Below are 19,475 nucleotides of genomic sequence, written 5' to 3' on the forward strand. Positions count from 1 at the left end.
AGTCACAGAGGCCTCCTCAAGGTATGGGAACATTTGTTCCCTTACCTTGGGGTTGCATTGTGGCTGCACTGCTGCTGGAAAGTTGGATAGAGACACCACAGAAGCCTTGAGGGGAATTTTTTCCCCAAATAGGAAAAATGGGGAAAATCAGGAATTTTCACTATAGCTGCCATAGCCAGTAATAAAAAATATTGGCTACAGTGAGAAAAACAGTTGTATGAATCAGACCTCAGATCATTAACAAGTTAGAGCGTCCATGTTTAGTGCCTTTTATGATGTTTTTATTCAGGATAGCACCTATATTTACCTCCTGGGGCAAAAATATGGAATATTATTTGGAAGTCAGATATGGGCATGTTGAGCTGTTCCCAGATTACCAACATACCCATGTTTGACTCAAGGGTAGACACAGGTGTAAATCTCTGTGTCTGTAAAGGACATATTTTCCAACAGCTGTTCAAATTAGGTGCCTGCTAGTTCTGTTCAAGTAGATGCGTCCTTTTTGAAAGGGTACTGTTATGCTTTCTCGATCAAACAGTTTTGCCCGCAGCCATGATATAGCATGTGTTAGCTCTCGAGACTTACTGATTCAGTCTTGCTGTGAGATTCCCAATGGAAATGATTGCTCTCAGTCTTATTTCCTCCCATTTACAATTCTTTAGTTCCTGTAAACATGCATGGTTGTATCCTTTTTTTTTATAGTATAACTGGACTTATCTGTGGGTATATGCATCCCACAAGTAATGTGGTAGTAAAACTGTGGTTTTATAAGGGTGCCATATTTAAAACATTACAAAGATCTCAAAAAATGTATTTGATAAAATTTGATTTTATGATTTTACATATGTGTAACGGGGTGTTGGTTTTAATTCTGTGTATTTTGTTTTGTTGTTTGTGACTAGCTGGTCGGATGACCGTAAATAAAGTATCTTATCTTTATCTTATCTCAAAAAATGTATCTTGTATGCACAAAGAACAATCACAAACTATAAATATATTGAATAAGTGATACAGGTTGAGCCTACTTATCCAATGAATTTCTATCTGCAGATCTGGCTCAATGTGGGTTCCCTGAACCCGTGTTCAGTCAGACTTGGCCCAACCTGAACCCTCCGAAGGTGACTGGAGCTACTCTTGGCGGCTCAGTGGCTTCCTCAGCCATCAGAATGCCTTTTACAGGCATAAAAACATTCGGTTTTCCTCAAAAAACCAGAAGTAGTTTTGTTTTGTTTTGCCTCTAGGAGGCATTCTGAAGCCTGTGGAGGCCATGGATGGATCTGTGCGGCCTCTGTGGGCTTCAGAAAGCCCACTGAAGGTGATCTTTGTTCCAGTCACTTTCAGAGGGTTTAAGGATTCCAAAACCACGGATATGCTTATCCATGGTTTTGATAAGCAGAACGCCCGTGGAAAGACCTCTTGCAGTTACAGTAGAGTGTTCTAGCGAATACAATATCACTATTGAACTCTTTACATAACAGTTGTTTCCTCCTGTGGTGTTGATACCTGGTGTGGTGACTCATGGTGTCTCCTCTCCAAGTGCGCAAACACAATTGGCAGTGACATCATGATGTTTTCATGTCACCGCCAATTAGTTCTGGCTTGCTGCAGAACTTGGAGCAGAGCCGACTTGCTCTGCAGTTTGCAGTGGCCAGGCTCAAGTGACACGGCCAGGCTTGGAGCAACCGAAGGGGCTACTCTGAGCTCAGCTGACTCACCTCTTTGTTCCACTCTGAGCTCTGCAGTGGCTGGGCTCAGCCAAGTTGCTTCTTCTTGGAAGCAGCTCAGAACAACTGAAGGCAGCCTAGGCTGGCAAGGCTAACCCATGTTCAACCTTGGCCGTCTTCAACCACTTTGACCTCACCCATTCAGCCAGGGTGCTTGTTCTTTTAAGAAGACTTCTAGCAAAATGCGGCCATGCAGCACTTCCTGCTGACTTGGTACCCAGGGTGTACCAGCCCTGCTCGCTATGCCACTAGTGTCCTCCTATCCTCCTGGATAAACTCAACCATGGCAATTTGGGCTATTTGCCACCACATGGGCTTAGGAATGCTCTTTTTATATCTGCCTTATAGCTCTACACTCAGCCTGACAAAACATATACTATGTTAAACCATTAGTCCACCTAGGACAGTATTAGCAGAGCATTCCGGGGTTTAAAGTAGGGATCTTCCTGTCCTACCTGAAAATGTCATGGTTTTCACATGGAACCTTCTGAACTTAAGGCATGTGCTCTACAACTGAGCTGTGCCCCCTCTGCCCAGTTCTGAGGCAGAGATATTTTGATAGGAAGGCCATAAGATTTACCTTTCTGAATTTTGAGGAAACTGACTGTGATTGATTTGTAATAGATGATTTTAAAGAAAGGGATATCTGATCCTTTACCCCAGTGTCCTGTAGTGGTCAGGAAACCGACTCTATAAAATAAAAATCCACTTCAGTTTACTTCTATGTATTGCTTTTGCTATCTGCAACATTTATAATCACGTAGCCCTGATATTTATCTCTCTAATTGAGATCCTGAAATGATTTGGCAAAAGCTGTTGTGCATTTATTGCTCAGTTTGTTGTCAACACAGTGTAATTAAACAATTGATAAGTAATACATTAGAATAAAATTAATCAAATACTGTTACTGTAGTTGTATTGAAGCATAGCCTTCTTGATCTTTTTTTCTGTACAATTAGGCTCACAAATAAGTGCTGATCTTTCAGTCAGCTTTAATTCTAAACTAATGAGCCTGTATTGCTTCACAACTTAGCTACTACCTATTACTTTCCACTCTTAACAGCACAAGCCTGTGCATGTCTACTCAGAAATAAGTCCTGTTGAATTCAATGGGACTTATTCCCAGGTATAGTATTTTATCCCATGTCAAATCAGTTAAAATACTTTCTAATGTATTTTGTATTTTCCTAGCATATTTTTACTCCTTCACAAGGGTTCCCTCAGCATGTAGTAGCAGTGGCATAGCTAAGGGGAGTGGTGGGTATATTGCCCTGGGTACCACACCTTGAGGGGGTGCCAACCTGTACCCCCATGGTGGATCCTGAGGCATCTGCAAAGAGTTCTGAGGTGCAGGGCCTGTACCTTATAAGGCATCCTGGAGGCCTCCAAAAGGCACTTGTGGTTTCTGCAGAAACTGGAAATGCCTTTCTAAGTCCTCCAAGAGACCTTATGAGGGCCCAATCCTATCCAAATTTCCAGTACTGGTGCAACTGCAATGCAGCTTCGAGGTAAGGGAGCAAATGTTCCCATACCTTGAGGAGGCCTCTGTGACTACCCCCACACCACCAGATGCAGTGCATGCCTCATTGGCATGGCTGTACCAGCACCGGAAAATTGGATAGGATTGGGCCCTGAGGCACTGGAAGGCCATGTGCAGGAGGTACTGTGGCCTCTGGAGGGTATTAACACTCGGGGGGGGGGGTGTTAAATATTTTTGTGCGCCAGAGTTCCAGATCTCTTAGCTATACCAGATACCTGAGCTATGCCACTGTCAATAGCCACTTTAAATTTTGCTGTGTGACTACTCCTAGTTCCTGGGATCCACACCTGTGGTGGTGAGAACTACACACAGAAACGGTCCATTTAGTATTTCCCTGTGAATATTAAAGGGTACTTTAGGAAGGAAAATGTGCAGTCTGAAGAAATTTCCTTCAGATGGCTTACTGTGAACAGGAAATAGTGAAAATAAAGAAAACAATAACTGTGCCTTTAAACAATCTTGACTCTTAGGGCTGACATGATCAGAACTCTAGTTTTTCTTCTGCCTTTGTCCTCATGGGTTAACTTTATCTTCTTTAAACACCACAGGGAGCATCCTCTTGAAAACCATGGCAGTTGCTCCTGAAAGAATTTCTGAAGAACAGGAAGAAGTGCTTTCAAGTTTGGAGAAGAAATTCCCAGAGCTACTACCCCGAGAAGATATTATCACTGCCCTCCAGGAAGTGCAGTTTCACACAGATGGTACAGCATTTATTTTATTTTGTTCTCTCTGTCTCGCTCTTTATGATCCACTGAGACTGACTACTTCTAGACTAAATGGAAGACGACATCATATTTCTCAGGAGAGCTCTAAAATGTAAAAAAAGTGTTACCATCTTGGTTACAATTATGGTTAGCACGTGTTTCTTTAAAATACTATGATGCGATACGATATGATACATTTGAAATGAAATGTGCATGGAAGCTTTTCTAGTGTAATATTTTATTGTTACATATTTGTTGGGCCTAGAACAAGTTAGAGGAACTGTACCTATTTGTTTAGTCCCTAATTTTTCAATGAATTTGGAAAAATCCAATTTTTTTTTAGAATTTTAAACACCCTCCAGAATATGTGAGACAAGTTAAAGGATCGTTTTGTATATGAATTTTACTACAACAATAAAATAATTTTTGTTCTGGAGGATACTGGGCCACCACTACCAGGCCTTGATACATCTTTTGCATATTGTCTCATTTGGTCCTTAGTTTGACAAACAAGAAACAAATAACATTCACTTTCATTCCTGGAGCCAATATTCTTTGTTAAATTGTGTTTGCTGATTGTATGTATGTATGTATGTATGTATGTATGTATGTATGTATGTATGTATGTATGATCATCATCAGTATTTATATACCTTTTTTAACAAAAAAAGTTTACAAAGCGATTTACAGACAAAATATGGTAAATGTACCAATAATTTGGATGTATCTGTCCACAGGGCTAAGGATTGAAGAAGTTCTGATCAAGGATCTCAAAGAAGTGTCAGATGGAGAAATTAAAGTAGCTGTTAGTACTGTGTATATGAATCTAGAGGTAAGGAGAAAGCAGAATGGAATGGGATTTTTGAACTGTATTTTTAAGGCCATTTTTTCATGCTTCTGCAAAAATGTATTTTTTGTCAGAGTACTTGTGTCTTGCAGCTTGTTTCTATAGAATTAGCTCCTTAGGACAGTGGTTCCAAAACTGAAGGATTTCGACCCACCAGCCAGGGAAGCACTTGTCCCTGCTCCTTTATGTGGTGGGGAGAGGAGGAAGGCAGCAATGCGATCCCAAGGATCGCACTACTACCGGGGAATTTTACTGATTTTACTGATAACACAGGCCTACAAAATTGAGGGTCAGAAAAGTTTCTTCCAAAATTTATGGTGGTTTGATATGAATTTGGGGTGTCAATTCCAAAAATGGCATCCGTTTGGTATAGCCGTTTGGTGAAGCCATGGTGTAGGCTTCCTCAGGAGGAAGCTGCTTGAACCATTCACTAAAGAGGCTATGCCGTGTAAAGAGGCTATGGCAGAATGGATGCCAATTTTGGAATCAGCACCCCAAATATACCCAGGAATTGGTGCAACGTTTAAGGAAGCAAAATGTGTGTTGGCCTGTGTAATGGTCAGTTACTCCTTGGATGTAGGGTAGAAAGACCCTCATCATGTGATCCCTTTGTTCTTGTATTGGGGAAACACCATCCTTTTTAGGAACCAGAGCCTTCTTGGTACCAGTCCTAGGGAGTACGCATTTTGTTCTAATGCCATCTTAACATGGTCCAGTTCTTCCTGAAGATATTGGGGGTCTGAAATTCTTTCTGCCATTTTCATTAATGTATTGATTAGACCCCTCTTGTTGAGGGTGGTGGTTCAAACCGAAGTGTAAATAGTGGCCCCTGTGCGTGGGTTTTCTAAAGACCTTGTGTCCCAAGGGGTCTTAGGGACCCAAGGTGTCCCAAGGAGACCGTATTAATAAAATTCTGGAACAGATGGACATTGAATCAGTCTTTAAACCAACAAAAATGGTTCAGCAGTGTTTGCATTCTCTGTGAAGGATCCCAGATCACCATGGGATATGCTGGGTGTCTATAGGATCCCGCATGAGTGTGGTAAAGTTTACACTGGTGCTACCAAAAGGTCAGTTAGTACTAATACAGAGCGGTTAGTACAGAGCACCAAAGATACTGCAGACTGGGGCAGGCTGACAAGTCAGCAGTAGCGGAACATAATTTAAGTGCTGTACTTTGGATCAACTTTGATCAGATGCAGGTCTTGGTGAGGAAACAAGAATACCAAGCATGGATTTATAGAGAGGCCATCAAAATCTATAAGCATCATAACAGCATGAACAAAAAAGAGGAAATGCTCAGTCTTAACCATGCCTGGTTGTTAGCAAAACTTAACACTGAAATTTAACAAGGAACAGGTTGAAACAGTAGGTGCCTTTATGGAAAAATGAAACTGATAACTAGGTATGGAATGGTTAATACAGTAATTGAGGTTGGAATCTGATTAACAGCTGGCTGATTGGAGAAACCTGACTATTTTTTTTTTTTTTTAAAAACTCTTATTCCTGCCTTGGCATCTAAAATGGGGATAAGCTCTGCTGGGGCAGGTTGCAGTTGTCCTAGCTTAGAGGTCCTTGAGCTTTAGGCAGGAATATTTGCTGTATATTTTTTTAGGCAGTAGTAGAGCAAGATATTTTGCTCCAAGTGAGTTTCAGTAGTTTAAGATGTCAGCGGACTACTTTTTGGTTTTATTTTATTCCCTTGAGAAAGCTCTACAGAGTTAGGGTGAAATGTCAGGATAGGATCTAGACTTCGTGATTGTAGCCTTAGAGCTCAAAAATGAATCTTAGTAACTTAGTTACTTTCTTAGTAACTGGCTACAGAAGCTTTAGGGTGCAATCCTAACCAACTTTCCAGCTGAGGTAAGGGCAATGCGTAATCCAAGGTAAGGGAACAAACATTGCCTTACCTTGAGGAGGCCTCTGTGAATGCCCCCCAACTGCAGGATGCAGCACATGCCCCACTGGCACAGCTATGCCAGTGCTGGAAAGTTGGTTAGGACTGCACCCTTAGTGATTATACTATAGGACAATGGTTCTCAAACAGGTGGGTCACAAACCACCAGTTCATGTAAAGGGTCTCCTGTCCCTTTAAGGGGCGGGGGGGGCGAGGACAGCGATTTGATTCCCAGGATCATGTTGCTAACGGGGGTGGAAGGGGGTGCTTTTATTTACAGGTGGCTGCAGGATGTCGTGGGAGTAGCGGGGAGCCCTGCGCAGCCCTCCCCAGGGTTCCCTGATGGTTAGAACATTGAAAAATAGTGGGCGCAAAGCACTTCTTCTTTGCATTTGCACTAGGAAGTGCTTTGCACCCAGTTTTCTTGGGGATCACATTTCTGCCCTCACTCCCTCCCCCACAAAGACTTACCCTGAGAGTAAAACTCATGGGAAGTTTGAGAACCACTGGATATATCGCTAGCGAGTTTTGCATCTGTCATTTTGATTGGCTTATACTTTTTTCTTTTTAATATTCATAAGCTTGTTGGATATTGTTTACCAGTGCCAATATTGCACTGCAATAACATTAAAAACATTGCAGCATTAACATTAAAAAAGAATGGCAGCTTAGGAATGAGATGAACTTTACTGTGGCATTTTTGTTGCCTTTCTAGGGAGTTTTCTCCAAGTAATGTCAAAATATTACTCTGCCAAATTCCTCTTGTGCATTTTAACTTTTTTGCCCTGTATTATGATACACCCTGAGAATATAATTTTTTCTTCTCTACTGGGATTCTCTTGAAAGTGACTTAGAGAAGAGCTGTTTTCCCTAAAGTGATGTATAATATTTACTTAGCGCAGTGTTTCTCAAACTGTGGATCCACTAGGTGGGTCGCGAGCCAATTTGAGGTGGGTCCCTGTTCATTTCAATATTTTATTTTTAATATATTAGACTTGATGCTACCATAGCATGTGACTGCATTTGGGGAAATGTTGCAGACCTGTACTTTTAACAGACTACCACATATATGCTTTTAACAATGATAGTAAATGGGAGTTACTCCTGGGCAAGTGTAGGTAGGATTTCAGCCTAGGATTGTTAAAAATTTCCCTGCTTGATGGTGTCACTTCCGGTCATGACATCACTTCCGGCAGGTCCTGAAAATATTCTTTTTCTTAAAAGTGGGTCCTGATGCTAAATGTGTGAGAACCACTGACTTAGCGGATTTAACTTTCCATTGTACATTTAAAAGCAACAGGAATGAAGTCCTAGTTGCAGGAAGGGCATGACTTATTTTCATGTGTAGCTAAACATAGCAATAGCTTTATTCACATCAGTGACCCATCGCTGTTATCTTGTCTCTGATTGTAGTATATTCTGTGTTTTGACTGCTAAGGACCAGTAGCGGACCTGCCCTCATTGTAACTCAGGGCAGGCCTGCAACATGCCATGCCTCCTCTGACTTGCCATCCCCCCTCCAACACATTGCCCCCCCCCCAGGATACTTACCAAGGCTCACAGAGCCTCACGTGATTTCTTGACAAAACCAGAAGTATTGCTTGAAACAGTGGTAGAAGCCTCAGAAGGCTTCTCGACTGCTGCCAAGCACTGTGCAGAACCTCACCTGCTTGCAGAACGGCTTGGACGGGCAGCCGGGGCAGGCAGGCAGGCAGAGGAGGCAGCGGTAGGAGTGTAGCAAGCGCAGCGCTTGGGGCTTTTGCCTCCCTGCCCCAGGTCTGCCACTGCTAATGACTGCTTGACACATTTTTCTGACATGGAGGTGTTATTAATGGAAGAAAGAAAACTTGTGATGCACGTCATCTCTGATTGTGCAAGCAGTGTCATTTTGGCCCACGTATTCACTGCTTTCTGCAAGTTTACAGTTTTTCCTACAAAGAGGTAAAGTATCCTTCATAGACAAGGGTCCAGTCCAGAGAAAATGACTAATGTTAAGAAAATGAACTAATGTTCATAATACGTATTACAGTATTTGACTGTAACTTGTACCTGACTTGAGGCCAGGGCCTCTGAGAGGAATTTTACCAGGGGTGCAAAGTTTCTTTTGGGCCCCTTCCCAAAGGGGGATGGGAAGGACAAAACAGAACAGGGGGAAGGTGGTGACGGCCAGAAAAGTCTTTGGAGCCCAGGTCTACTGCACGAAGTAGAGCCCAGGTCTACCTGCCTGCATGGTGTTGGCAGCCAGATACAGTAATACAGAAAACAAAACACACTTCTAAGTCTTTCCAAAGTCTTTCAAATATAGAAAATCATTGCATAAAATTAGCATCATCGTATGCAAGAAACCATTCCTGGTTTCCTGATTTGACCTTTTCCTCTCTTTCTTGTCCTGCATATTCACACATGGGACAGCCACTTTATTCATAGGTTAGTGGTTGTAATTAAATATTGTACACCTGTGGTGTAATATAATTCTTTTTCAGGAAGAGTGATATAGTAGGTATGACCCAGCTGTGGTAAATGTGCAGAAGCACATCCTATAGATTTCTACTGAGCTTTCCCCCCCCTCTCCTCCTCGCTGCCAGGAGCATGTAGTGCTAGGTGCATTGCACCCTTCCATTACTTACAAACGGAGCCCACAGGCATGTTCTGTTGAAGAATGCAGTGCTGTGTCCACAGAGGGAACAGCTCATTTTGAGAATTATTTTCACCCTTTTAACCAGGCATGGTGTTCTATTCATTTGCAATTATAACAATATATCTTATGACTATAAGAATATGAGTCTATTATTTGCTTGATTCAAACAACTTATAACCTGCTTTGGTTAGTCTATATTAATATGTTTCTGAAGAACTGAATTGCTCTTGTGTACTTTTTGATCACATTATTGGTAGACTATAAAGTTTACTACCATTATACAAACGTACACATGACATTTTACAGATGGTGTTCAGGCTGATTATAAAAATTTGTCTTTGATGCCATCAAACCGAGTAAATAGGCTGCTGCTTAATCTTCCAGCAATGTCATATGAAACAAAATTCTGAGTAACTTGTGAGAGATATTTTTCTGATGCTTCTTATGAGGAGTTAGGGTATGTAAAATAAATGATGTATGGAGCTGTAGGAACGCGACTTTGCAGACTACCTTATGTCTAAGGAACATTAAACATAGGGCTCTCGTTTAGCAAATAAATAACCATTCACTTCAATGGCTGCATAGTCTGGACTTTTGTGCATATTTTTGCAAAGATAAGGAGAGGCCATTAGGGATTTAATATAAAATAAATCGCCAAGGGGTCTTCTTGTAGTCCTAGTCTTTCTGCCACATGGTGTGTTACTAATGTGCATAAATGGGCTTAAATGAATTTGTTATCTGTATTACATTTGCAGTGTGTATATATTTATATATTATTTTAATTGCATTCTTTATAAAAGAAGATATGTCATTTTTGGGTGTTGAAAACATTGCACTCAAAACAAATCAAACTTTTTTTGAACTCACAGATAATTTTTGCCTGAAGGTGACTTCATGATGTATCTGTTGTGCAGCAGGAAGTGTACTTTGAGTCTGTCTTCTCAGATATATTTCTAGTTAAGTAATCACCTTCTGAGAATAAATGGGAAAGCCAAAGATCCATTATTGAATACACTTTGTGCACAAGTTTTTAGTGATAAAGTGCATCACTTTGGAGAATGGTAGCTGTGGCATTATTGATCCCCTAGTTCAAATTAAAACTCATATTTGTAATAGTAAACATTAGAACATCCATGAGGCTCAACACGTTTTATGCTTCATTTTCTGAGACTATTTTAGGGGCTTGATCCTGCAAGCTTCTTAATCATCTGCCTCCAGTTCAAGTAATTACTAAAACACTGGCTCAACTCCAAAGAATTAACAAATCCGTCTTCAGTATAAAGCATTTTTTAATCATAATTGCTCACGTACACGCACACACATATATGAATGTGATGCATACAGGTCAGACTATCAGCACAATTTTATGGGCATACTGCACCATTGCAATTTGTGTTCTGGTGGTGCAGCCTGCTTTACAATGGTCACAAAAGATGCTATGCCGTTCAGTGCAACTGGGCTACTTCCATAAGTAGCCAGTGGCCATGGCCATGCGCCAGCAACATAGTGAGGTACCCCAGCACCAGTAAGTCAGCACAGGGGAGGGTGGGAGGTGGGCTGAACAGAGTGGGGAGTGGGTGGTCCAGGCTGAGTAGGGTCAATTTTGGCAGCAGTACTGCTGCTGATATACCGTTCTTCTTCCTGGCCTTGATCTGCCTTCTTGGGTCCACTCAGAATTGTGCCAGCAAAATCCCTGATGCAGGTCCTAGTTGACCCATTTGGGCAGTGGAGGCTTACCCAAGGGCAAGAGCCATCTGTTCTGCTTTCATAAAGTCTAGAAGAGATTGGGCCATAGTAGGATCAATGTAACTTAGCAGAAGGCAGGCTCCTGTGAATATTCAGTAGCTGTATTTGACATCCAGTGATATTTGATAGCTAACATATCATGGTATTAGTATTGGCCAGTTTGATAGATGACATACAATGTTACTTAGTATGGAACAATTTATGATATTTCATATTTGTTGCCTGCTATGATGAAAACAATTAAGAGATGCCAATTAGTATAAAAGGCTGCAATCCTGTGCGTACTTTCCTGGGTGAAAGCCCCATTGAACACATGCATGGGATTGCGCCATAAAGCACTCAAAATTTGAGGTACAATTTAGCATTCAGAATTCAAATTTCAAATTTTCAATTCGCAGTAATTGATCTCTAAAGCTGTGTCAACGACTCAGGCTGTAATATAATACAGACAATAAAATACAAAGCATTTTTCAACACTGGGACTGTTGAGACAGCATGTGGAACCATGATTTGCTTAATGTAACAATCTCTTTATTCTTTGTTCATCCAGACTTAATAATTTGCATGGAATGCACAGAATTTATATTTCCTTGAGCATATAGGCCTCAATCAAAAGCATGTCTAAGTGTTTGTGTGCTCTCAATGGGTCATTAGAGGTAAGTTATTGTGATCACTGTTTTGACTCTCACTAGATAAATTTTAATCCACCTGTTCCTCCAAGGAGCTCAGGTCTGCATGTATAGTGTTATGTTTAGCTTCACAATAACCATGTGAGATAGACTAGGCCAGTGGTGTCCAAATATTGCACCTCACATGGATGCATGGGATGTCCCCAGTGACCACCATCTTCAATCGTATGACATCATGTGTGATTCATGGTGGTGGTGCCCAGAAAGCCAGGTGATAGTGCTGCCATGACAGGGCACCATGACAACAGTGTGCTGTGACTGGTAAATTTGGGAACTGCTGGATTAGGCTGTTAGACTCAGGTGATCAAGGTCATTCAGAGCCCAATCCTGAGCTTGGAGCGCCAGCTCACTGCTGGTGCGCACTGTGGCAAACATGCCATAAGGCACGAGCGCCGGTGCTCCACTGGTGGTAGCCTAGCGCGGACCACCAAGCAGTGGAGAGGTAGGTGGAGGCGTTGGGGGAAGTGGGGAGGAGGCGTTCTGGGGTGGGGGGAGGTGGAGGGAGGGCAGGGAGAGAGTAGGGAAGAGGCATGCCAAGGGCAGGGGCAGGGAGCGGGGCGGAAGGGAGGCAGAACCATTGGAGCGTCACTTCACCGGATCCTGAGCCTCTGTTTTGGGCTGCTGCCCTGACACAGAGGCTCAACATTCTACACTGACCCAAGGGTCAGCGTGGAATTGAGTAGCCCTATTGTGGGGCTACCCAACTTACCTGGGCGAAGGGGATGAAAGTCCCCTTCTCCCGAGGAGCCGCCCACAGTGCCTGCAAAGTGCACAGGATGTAGTGGCAGCCATTTTCTGCGCTGCTGCAGCCCCGCATGCCAGGCAGTTCAGGATTGGGCTGTCAGTGAAGTTCATAGCTGAATGAGGATTTCTATTTTGATCTCCCCAGTCCAAGTCTACCTATACCATATTAGTTCAGGGAGATAATAAATTGATATAGCTAGGAGTCTACAAACAGTGGGTGGATAATATAGGGGTGTGTGTGCGTGTGTGTGCGTGTGTGTGTGTGTGTGTGTGTGTGTGTGTGTGAGAGAGAGAGAGAGAGAGAGAGAGAGAGAGAGAGATTTCCTAGGTGGGCTAAAACTTGGTTTTATGTTAATTATTACATTCAACACAGAGATGCATGTGTGTTCCATTGAAAAAAGTGTGACCTTGTGTGACTTGTGCATAGAATTACAGCCAGTGTAACCTTGGTAGGTCTTGCTGGGTTTGGAAATTGCTATTTTATAGAATCATTATTCGAAGGAGAAATTCCTTGTTATGGCCTGTCAAAAAGACTTATTTTTCAAGATAAGAGGAATCTCATTAATCTTACCTTGAAATAGCCACCTTCTAGATATGATACTGGGCAAAGGCTGCTGAAAATGACTGTCCCATGCCAAGTTCTCCCCTAGTTTCTCTGTAGTGTTTAATCATGATGTTTTCTGCCATCATACCCTGCATTATTGGCTACCAGTAGCAGAAATAGGGAAATGTGGAGAAACAACATGGATAAATCTGGTTAAATGTCATTTTTGAAAAAACAAACTTGATTAAAGGTTGTATTTTGGGCAACTACCCTGTGAGAGTCACATTTAGTTCTGCTTTGAGCATTTCACTTATGACCATAATATTCTATGTACAAAGATAGTCTTTGAGGAAAACATCCATGTCAGTGTTAATACATTTTATCCTACTGTACATGAGCAAAGTAAATAGCAGCATCTCATGCATCTTCCCTGCATATTATTTGTATGTCTCTGTCACAAGTTTACAAGTAGTGTATATGTTTTATTTTTATTTTTTAATCACAAATTCAGAATTCCCACATCCGTTCCTGGGCCCACATTACTATTTTCAGCAAGGTTGGGATAGAATCACTAAAGTGAAAATAGAACTTAGTTTGTTGTAGCCCATTGAGAGAGGGCTTTATCTAAGGTACAAGGCATTTTTTATGGAACTTAAATTCGTTTGTTGTGCTAAATCATTTTATATTAGCAAGGGCTTAATGCTGAATCCCGAGTGTATCTCTGGCCCACTATTAGAAATGCAAAGAACAAGCATATTTTCAAATAGCGCTCTGTGCTGCCAATGATGTATCAACACCCTATGCCATTACTCTTCTCCAAATGTGATAATAATGTGATCTGTTAACATAAAAAAGTTTGATGCCACAGAAGCAGCTGGAAATGGACAACTGAAATATGCATATATCTAACTCCTATCATCAAAGGCACAGTTTGATGTATGTTGTTAAAAGCTTTTCACATCTTTCTATTCCTCTCAAGCAAAAATATCTGCTTTTGAATGTAAATCAAGAAGTTTTTGAGTGCTCCTTTCTTAGTGATGGATTTGGGGGGATGTGTTTTAACAGCTCTGAATATGTATTTGGGGGGCAATATTGCTTCAACCAAAGTGCTGAAAGACTGTTAGAGATGATGCACACAAACAGGGGAATGGGGGAGCAGAGATGTTATGGGGTGGGCCCACCTTATTCTATCCTTTTTCCCAGGCCTGAAAGCCTGGCACAGGTTGGCTTGGATTTGCGCCAGCAATATCACTGGTGCAGATTCAAGTAGCCCCACTGAGAAATGTCCCCTTCTCTGAGGAGACCTCCATCAGCCTCTATTCCCGCACTGGATGCAGTAGAAGCTGCACCAGCCACATTGGACTGCAGTGCGGGACTGTCATTAGGATTGGGCTGGTATTCCCTGGCATCTTTTTAGATTGTGAGCCCTTTTGGGACAGGGAGCCATTTAGTTATTTGATTTTTCTCTGTAAACCGCTTTGTGAACTTTTAGTTGAAAAGCGGTATATAAATACTGTTAATAATAATAATAATAATAATAATAATAATAATAATAATTGGGCTGCCCTTCGCCTTAAAATGTGTTGAAAAACTGTGGCACCCTGCTGCAAATAGCATCATTGGCATCCTTCAGTCTCGGGAGACTATGGTATCACGCTCTGAAAAGTGGTTCTGGAACAGTGTCTAGTGTGGCTGAAGAGGCCAATTCGGGAGTGACAATCCCTTTCATACTGGGAGCAAATGTAGTCTGTCCCTGGTGTGTCTCCCTGGCTGTGGGCCTTCCTTCTTTGCCTCTTTGCCTCAGTCTGTTGGGCAAGTATCTCTTCAAACTGGAAAAGGCCATACTGCACAGCCTGCCTCCAAGCGGGGTGCTCAGAGGCCAAGGTTTCCCATCTGTTGTGGTCCATTCCTAAGGCCTTCAGATCCCTCTTGCAGATGTCCTTGTATCGCAGCTGTGGTCTACCTGTAGGGCGCTTTCCTTGCACGAGTTCTCCATAGAGGAGATCCTTTGGGATCCAGCCATTGCCCATTCTCACGACATCACCAAGCCAACGCAGGTGTCTCTGTTTCAGCAGTGCATACATGCTAGGGATTCCAGCTCGTTCCAGGACTGTGTTGTTTGGAACTTTGTCCTGCCAGGTGATACCGAGGATACGTCGGAGGCAGCACATGTGGAAATCGTTTAGCTTCTTCTCCTGTTGCGAGTGAAGAGTCTATGACTCGCTGCAGTACGGAAGTGTACTCAAGACACAAGCTCTGTAGACCTGGATCTTGGTATATTCTGTCAGCTTCTTGTTGGACCAGACTCTCTTTGTGAGTCTGGAAAACATGGTAGCTGCTTTACTGATGTTTATTTAGCTCGGTATCGAGAGAAAGAGTGTTGGAGATAGTTGAGCCAAGGTACACAAAGTCATGGACAACCTCCAGTTCCTGCGCAGAGATTGTAATGCAGGGAGGTAAGTCCACATCCTGAACCATGACCTGTGTTTTCTTCAGGCTGATTGTCAGTCCAAAGTCTTGGCAGGCCTTGCTAAAACAATCCATGAGCTGCTGAAGATCTTTGGCAGAGTGGGTGGTGACAGCTGCATCGTCGGCAAAGAGGAAGTCACACAGACATTTCATTTTTTTTATAATGCTTTATTTATTTATTACAGATACAGGTAAGGAAAATTGGATAGACTTAGGGCTAGGACTACATAGGTTACACACGAGGGTGGTGGCCATTGATTACAACAAACATTAATCCAAACGAAATTAATAATCAATACAAAAATTATCATATTGATTAACCCAACTGGTTAATACTTTAACATTCCATATTTTTCCTCTAACCTTATCTATCCCATCATAAAAAAACACTTCAGACTTTTACTTATATACTCTTCTTACCACTAAACTAGTCTCTAAAATAAAATCTTTCTTATCTAATTCTTAATTTCTAATACGACATCTAAAAAAGAAGTCTCCGGTTACAAATGTATTACCTCCTTCAATATCTCTTATAACATTATACATCATTTTCCATAACTATCCAATCAAAAAAGGCTTCAAATTTTACTTATAGACTCTTCTTACCACTAAACTAACCTCTAAAATACAATCTCTTATCTGATTCTTAATTTCTAATATCACATCTAAAAACAAATATCTCCAATTACAATAGTATTATACTTCGCTTATCCACCACATATTTATTAACCCAAAATACAGGTTTAATATTTTCTCCAAAATAAATTGACATCTATAATTTATTTTATTTACCTTCTTTTTTTTATAAAATAACCTTTTTATTTGTCTTAATACCATTATAATTTACACAATACTTATATTCCAAAATTGCAGTTCCATCTAATTTATTTCATATATTCACCACTTTAATTTTCACAATACTTATATTTCAAATTCCCTTTTCATCCACTTTAATTTAGTCTAATTAATAAAATATTTATGTTAATACCACTTAATTTCCGCCATATTTATATTTCAAATTTTCATTTGCATCTATTTTAATTTAATATGTTTAAAAAAAAATCTATTTATTATTCAACCATTTTGCCCTTCTTCTTATTGTTTACTTTGTACTCTATCTCATTGGTGTTCCCTCTTAGTCCTCCTACTGGTTCTTCCACTTCTTCTTTTTCTTCTTTTTCTTCTTAAGTCCCCCCCTCTGTTTTTCTTTCTTCTTTTTCATTCTGTTATTCTTGAATTCAATCCATAAATTCTTCCTCTTCTTGAGACAGCTTGCTCTCTGGACATTTCGTCTTTTTTCTTCTTCTCAGTTATTATGACAATTGCTTCTTCCATCTCGTGTCCCATTTCAAAATACTCCACTTCTTTAACTTCACCTGACATCTGATCCATTCTTTTTTCTTCTCTATTGTTTATAATCTGTTCCCGTGAGTTTACAAGGGAGGAGCTTATTTGCCCAATTTGTTCAGAGAGTTCTCTGACTTGTTGCTCCATTTCTCTTCTAAAATCCATCAGAAAGCCCACCAACAAGGCCTGGCTTTCACGATCATCTTTTAGATTTTCAAAAGCCATTTTTATCAACACCAACTCGAGCCACTTCCTGCAGGGCTACTTTCTAATTTTGTATCCAGGGCTACTTTCCAAATTTTTATATCCAAAAAAAGTCAATCAAATCCACACAGTCAAATTAGGTTAGTATGCCTTTAAATGACCAAAAGAAAAAAAAAAATTCAAGCCTCTTGCTGAGAAACTGAAACTGAAAGTAGCAATGTCCAGGCTTAAATAAAGGCTTTTTGCTGGGAAAATGAAGGTAGACTTTATTTCCGTGGTTGAAGATTGCTTATTTATTTCTCTTTGGTACATACCATTAAAAAAAATATAATCTTGTACTTACTCCAGCAGGGGAAATACCAATTCACCTATTCCCCCCCTGGGTGGCTAACGGCCAGCGTGAATAATCTTGAATTATCTCCTCCTCCTCCAGACTTCTTACTTACAGTTCTCAATAAAACTTTTTAACGAGCCAAGTTCACTCACTCTTAATAGCTTTTTTCGCTGCGATGTTGTTGTATCTAGGCCATGGGAGGACGGATTTTCAGCTTTCCGAGCTTCTCAAAGATGGCGCCCGGGATAGATATGCTTCAGCACAGAGCAAAACAGAGAGAAATCCTTGAAATTGCCTGTTTCTAAGGACCCCCCCCCCCGTTCAAGCTCTCAGCTCTTCGTACCGTCTTCCTGGCACCGAAGCGTGCCTTAGTTGTTTAGGCACATGAAAACATATCTATTTCGAAGTCTCTTCGGGAACCCCCAAAGTTCACTGCAACTTCGCTGAAGGTTAGCTCCGCCCCCCAGTCACACAGACATTTCAGCTGGACTTTGGACTTTACTCTCAGTCTGGAGAGGTTGAAGAGTTTTCCATCTGATCTGATCCGGAGATAGATGCCTTCTGTTGCAGTTCCAAAGGCGTGCTTCAGTAGGACAGTGAAGAAATCCCAAACAAGGTCGGAGCAAGAACACAGCCCTGCTTCACTCCGCTTCAGATGTCAAAGGGATCTGATGTGGAGCCATCAAAGACTACAGTGCCCTTCATGTCCTCGTGGAAAGATCTGATGATGCAGAGGAGCCTGGGTGGACATCCAATCTTGGGGAGAATCTTGAAGAGGCTGTCCCTGCTGACCAGGTTGAAAGCCTTCGTGAGATCTATGAAGGCTATAAAGAGTGGCTGTCGTTGTTGCCTGCATTTCTTCTGCAGCTGTGTAAGGGAGAATACTATATCGGTTTGTTAGACAACAGTCTGCTCAGCGCCATGTCAATGACAGCTGTTTTGCACGCATCGTCTGTTTCTTGCAGGTTGTCAGAAAAGCCAGGTGTCATTGTTCATTGTTCTAATGTTCCAGGTGCCCATCTTTAGGGCAGGAGTTTTTTGTTTTCTGTTGCCTGGTGCAGAGTTGTCGATCCGCTTGTTGGTTTTCACCATAAATCCCATGCACCCCTTGAGGTTAACAGACCATGGCAAGGCAGCACCTTACTGGCTGGGGACCGCCCAGCTTAAGGTGGGCAGTAGCTGCCCAATGAGATGCAATGATCTCTCCCACTGTCGGAAGCAGCCCCTGGCATCATGCTCTATGCTAGCGGTTTTCAACCGCTGTGCTGCCTCAGGTGTGCTGCAGGATCAGAGGAGGCAGGCAGCAGCTGTGTTCTCGCGTGTGGGAGAAGCAGCTGCTTTTAGCCTCCCGTGGCAGGCAGATAAGCAAGAGAGCAGCCAGGGAAGGGGCTGGTTGTGGCTGCTTTGCATCTCACGCAACAGCTGAAGAGTCTGCTTGGAGCTTGCTCCTGCTACTGAGCATGACTCAGGCTGCAACCTGATCCCCACTTTCCTGGGAGTAAGCCCCGTTGGCTACTATGGGGCTTACTTCTGAGTAGACATGCATAGGGTTGGGCATGAAGGAGGTTGTTGCCTCCCTGCATGGAAGTCAGTAATGGTTCACTGTCCAGTTCTCACCTGAATGTGTAAATTGCCTCTATTACAAATTGAGTTTAATGTGGAATGAAACATCTATCTGGTATGTTTTTTTAAACATGTGCAACTTGTCACTTGAAGATTTGCTGTAATTACCATGTGAACAGCATACATGTGTGAACTGGGGCTCAGAACATCCATAATTTGGCCATCAAAGCTAATTATTGCATGTCACTATCAGAACCATTGAGGACAAAGAGAAGCATACTGATGATGCATATAGGGCAAAGAATAAGTTATGTAAGATAAACTTTATGATTCAAGTGATAATACATACAGGGCACAATCCTAACCCCTTATGTCAGTGCTTTCCAGCACTGGCATTGCAGTGCCAATGGGACATGTGCTGCATCCTGCAGTTGGGTGTCACTCATGAAGGCCTCCTCAAAGTAAAGGAATGTTTGTTCCCTTAC

At 41.8% G+C, this 19,475-nt stretch overlaps 1 protein-coding gene across 1 annotated transcript in view; it reads left to right on the plus strand.

Annotated features, from left to right (window-relative positions):
- Positions 1 to 19,475, plus strand: part of LOC136638530 (protein prune homolog 2-like) — a 65,855-nt gene that overhangs the window by 8,709 nt on the left and 37,671 nt on the right. The window contains exons 5-6 of the mRNA XM_066612572.1: positions 3,813 to 3,965; positions 4,706 to 4,800. Coding sequence (XP_066468669.1) covers positions 3,813 to 3,965; positions 4,706 to 4,800 — 248 coding nt within the window. The remainder of the gene's footprint in view (positions 1 to 3,812; positions 3,966 to 4,705; positions 4,801 to 19,475) is intronic.

Source organism: Tiliqua scincoides, chromosome 2, assembly GCF_035046505.1.
Source record: "Tiliqua scincoides isolate rTilSci1 chromosome 2, rTilSci1.hap2, whole genome shotgun sequence".
Taxonomy (NCBI): Eukaryota; Metazoa; Chordata; class Lepidosauria; order Squamata; family Scincidae; genus Tiliqua; species Tiliqua scincoides.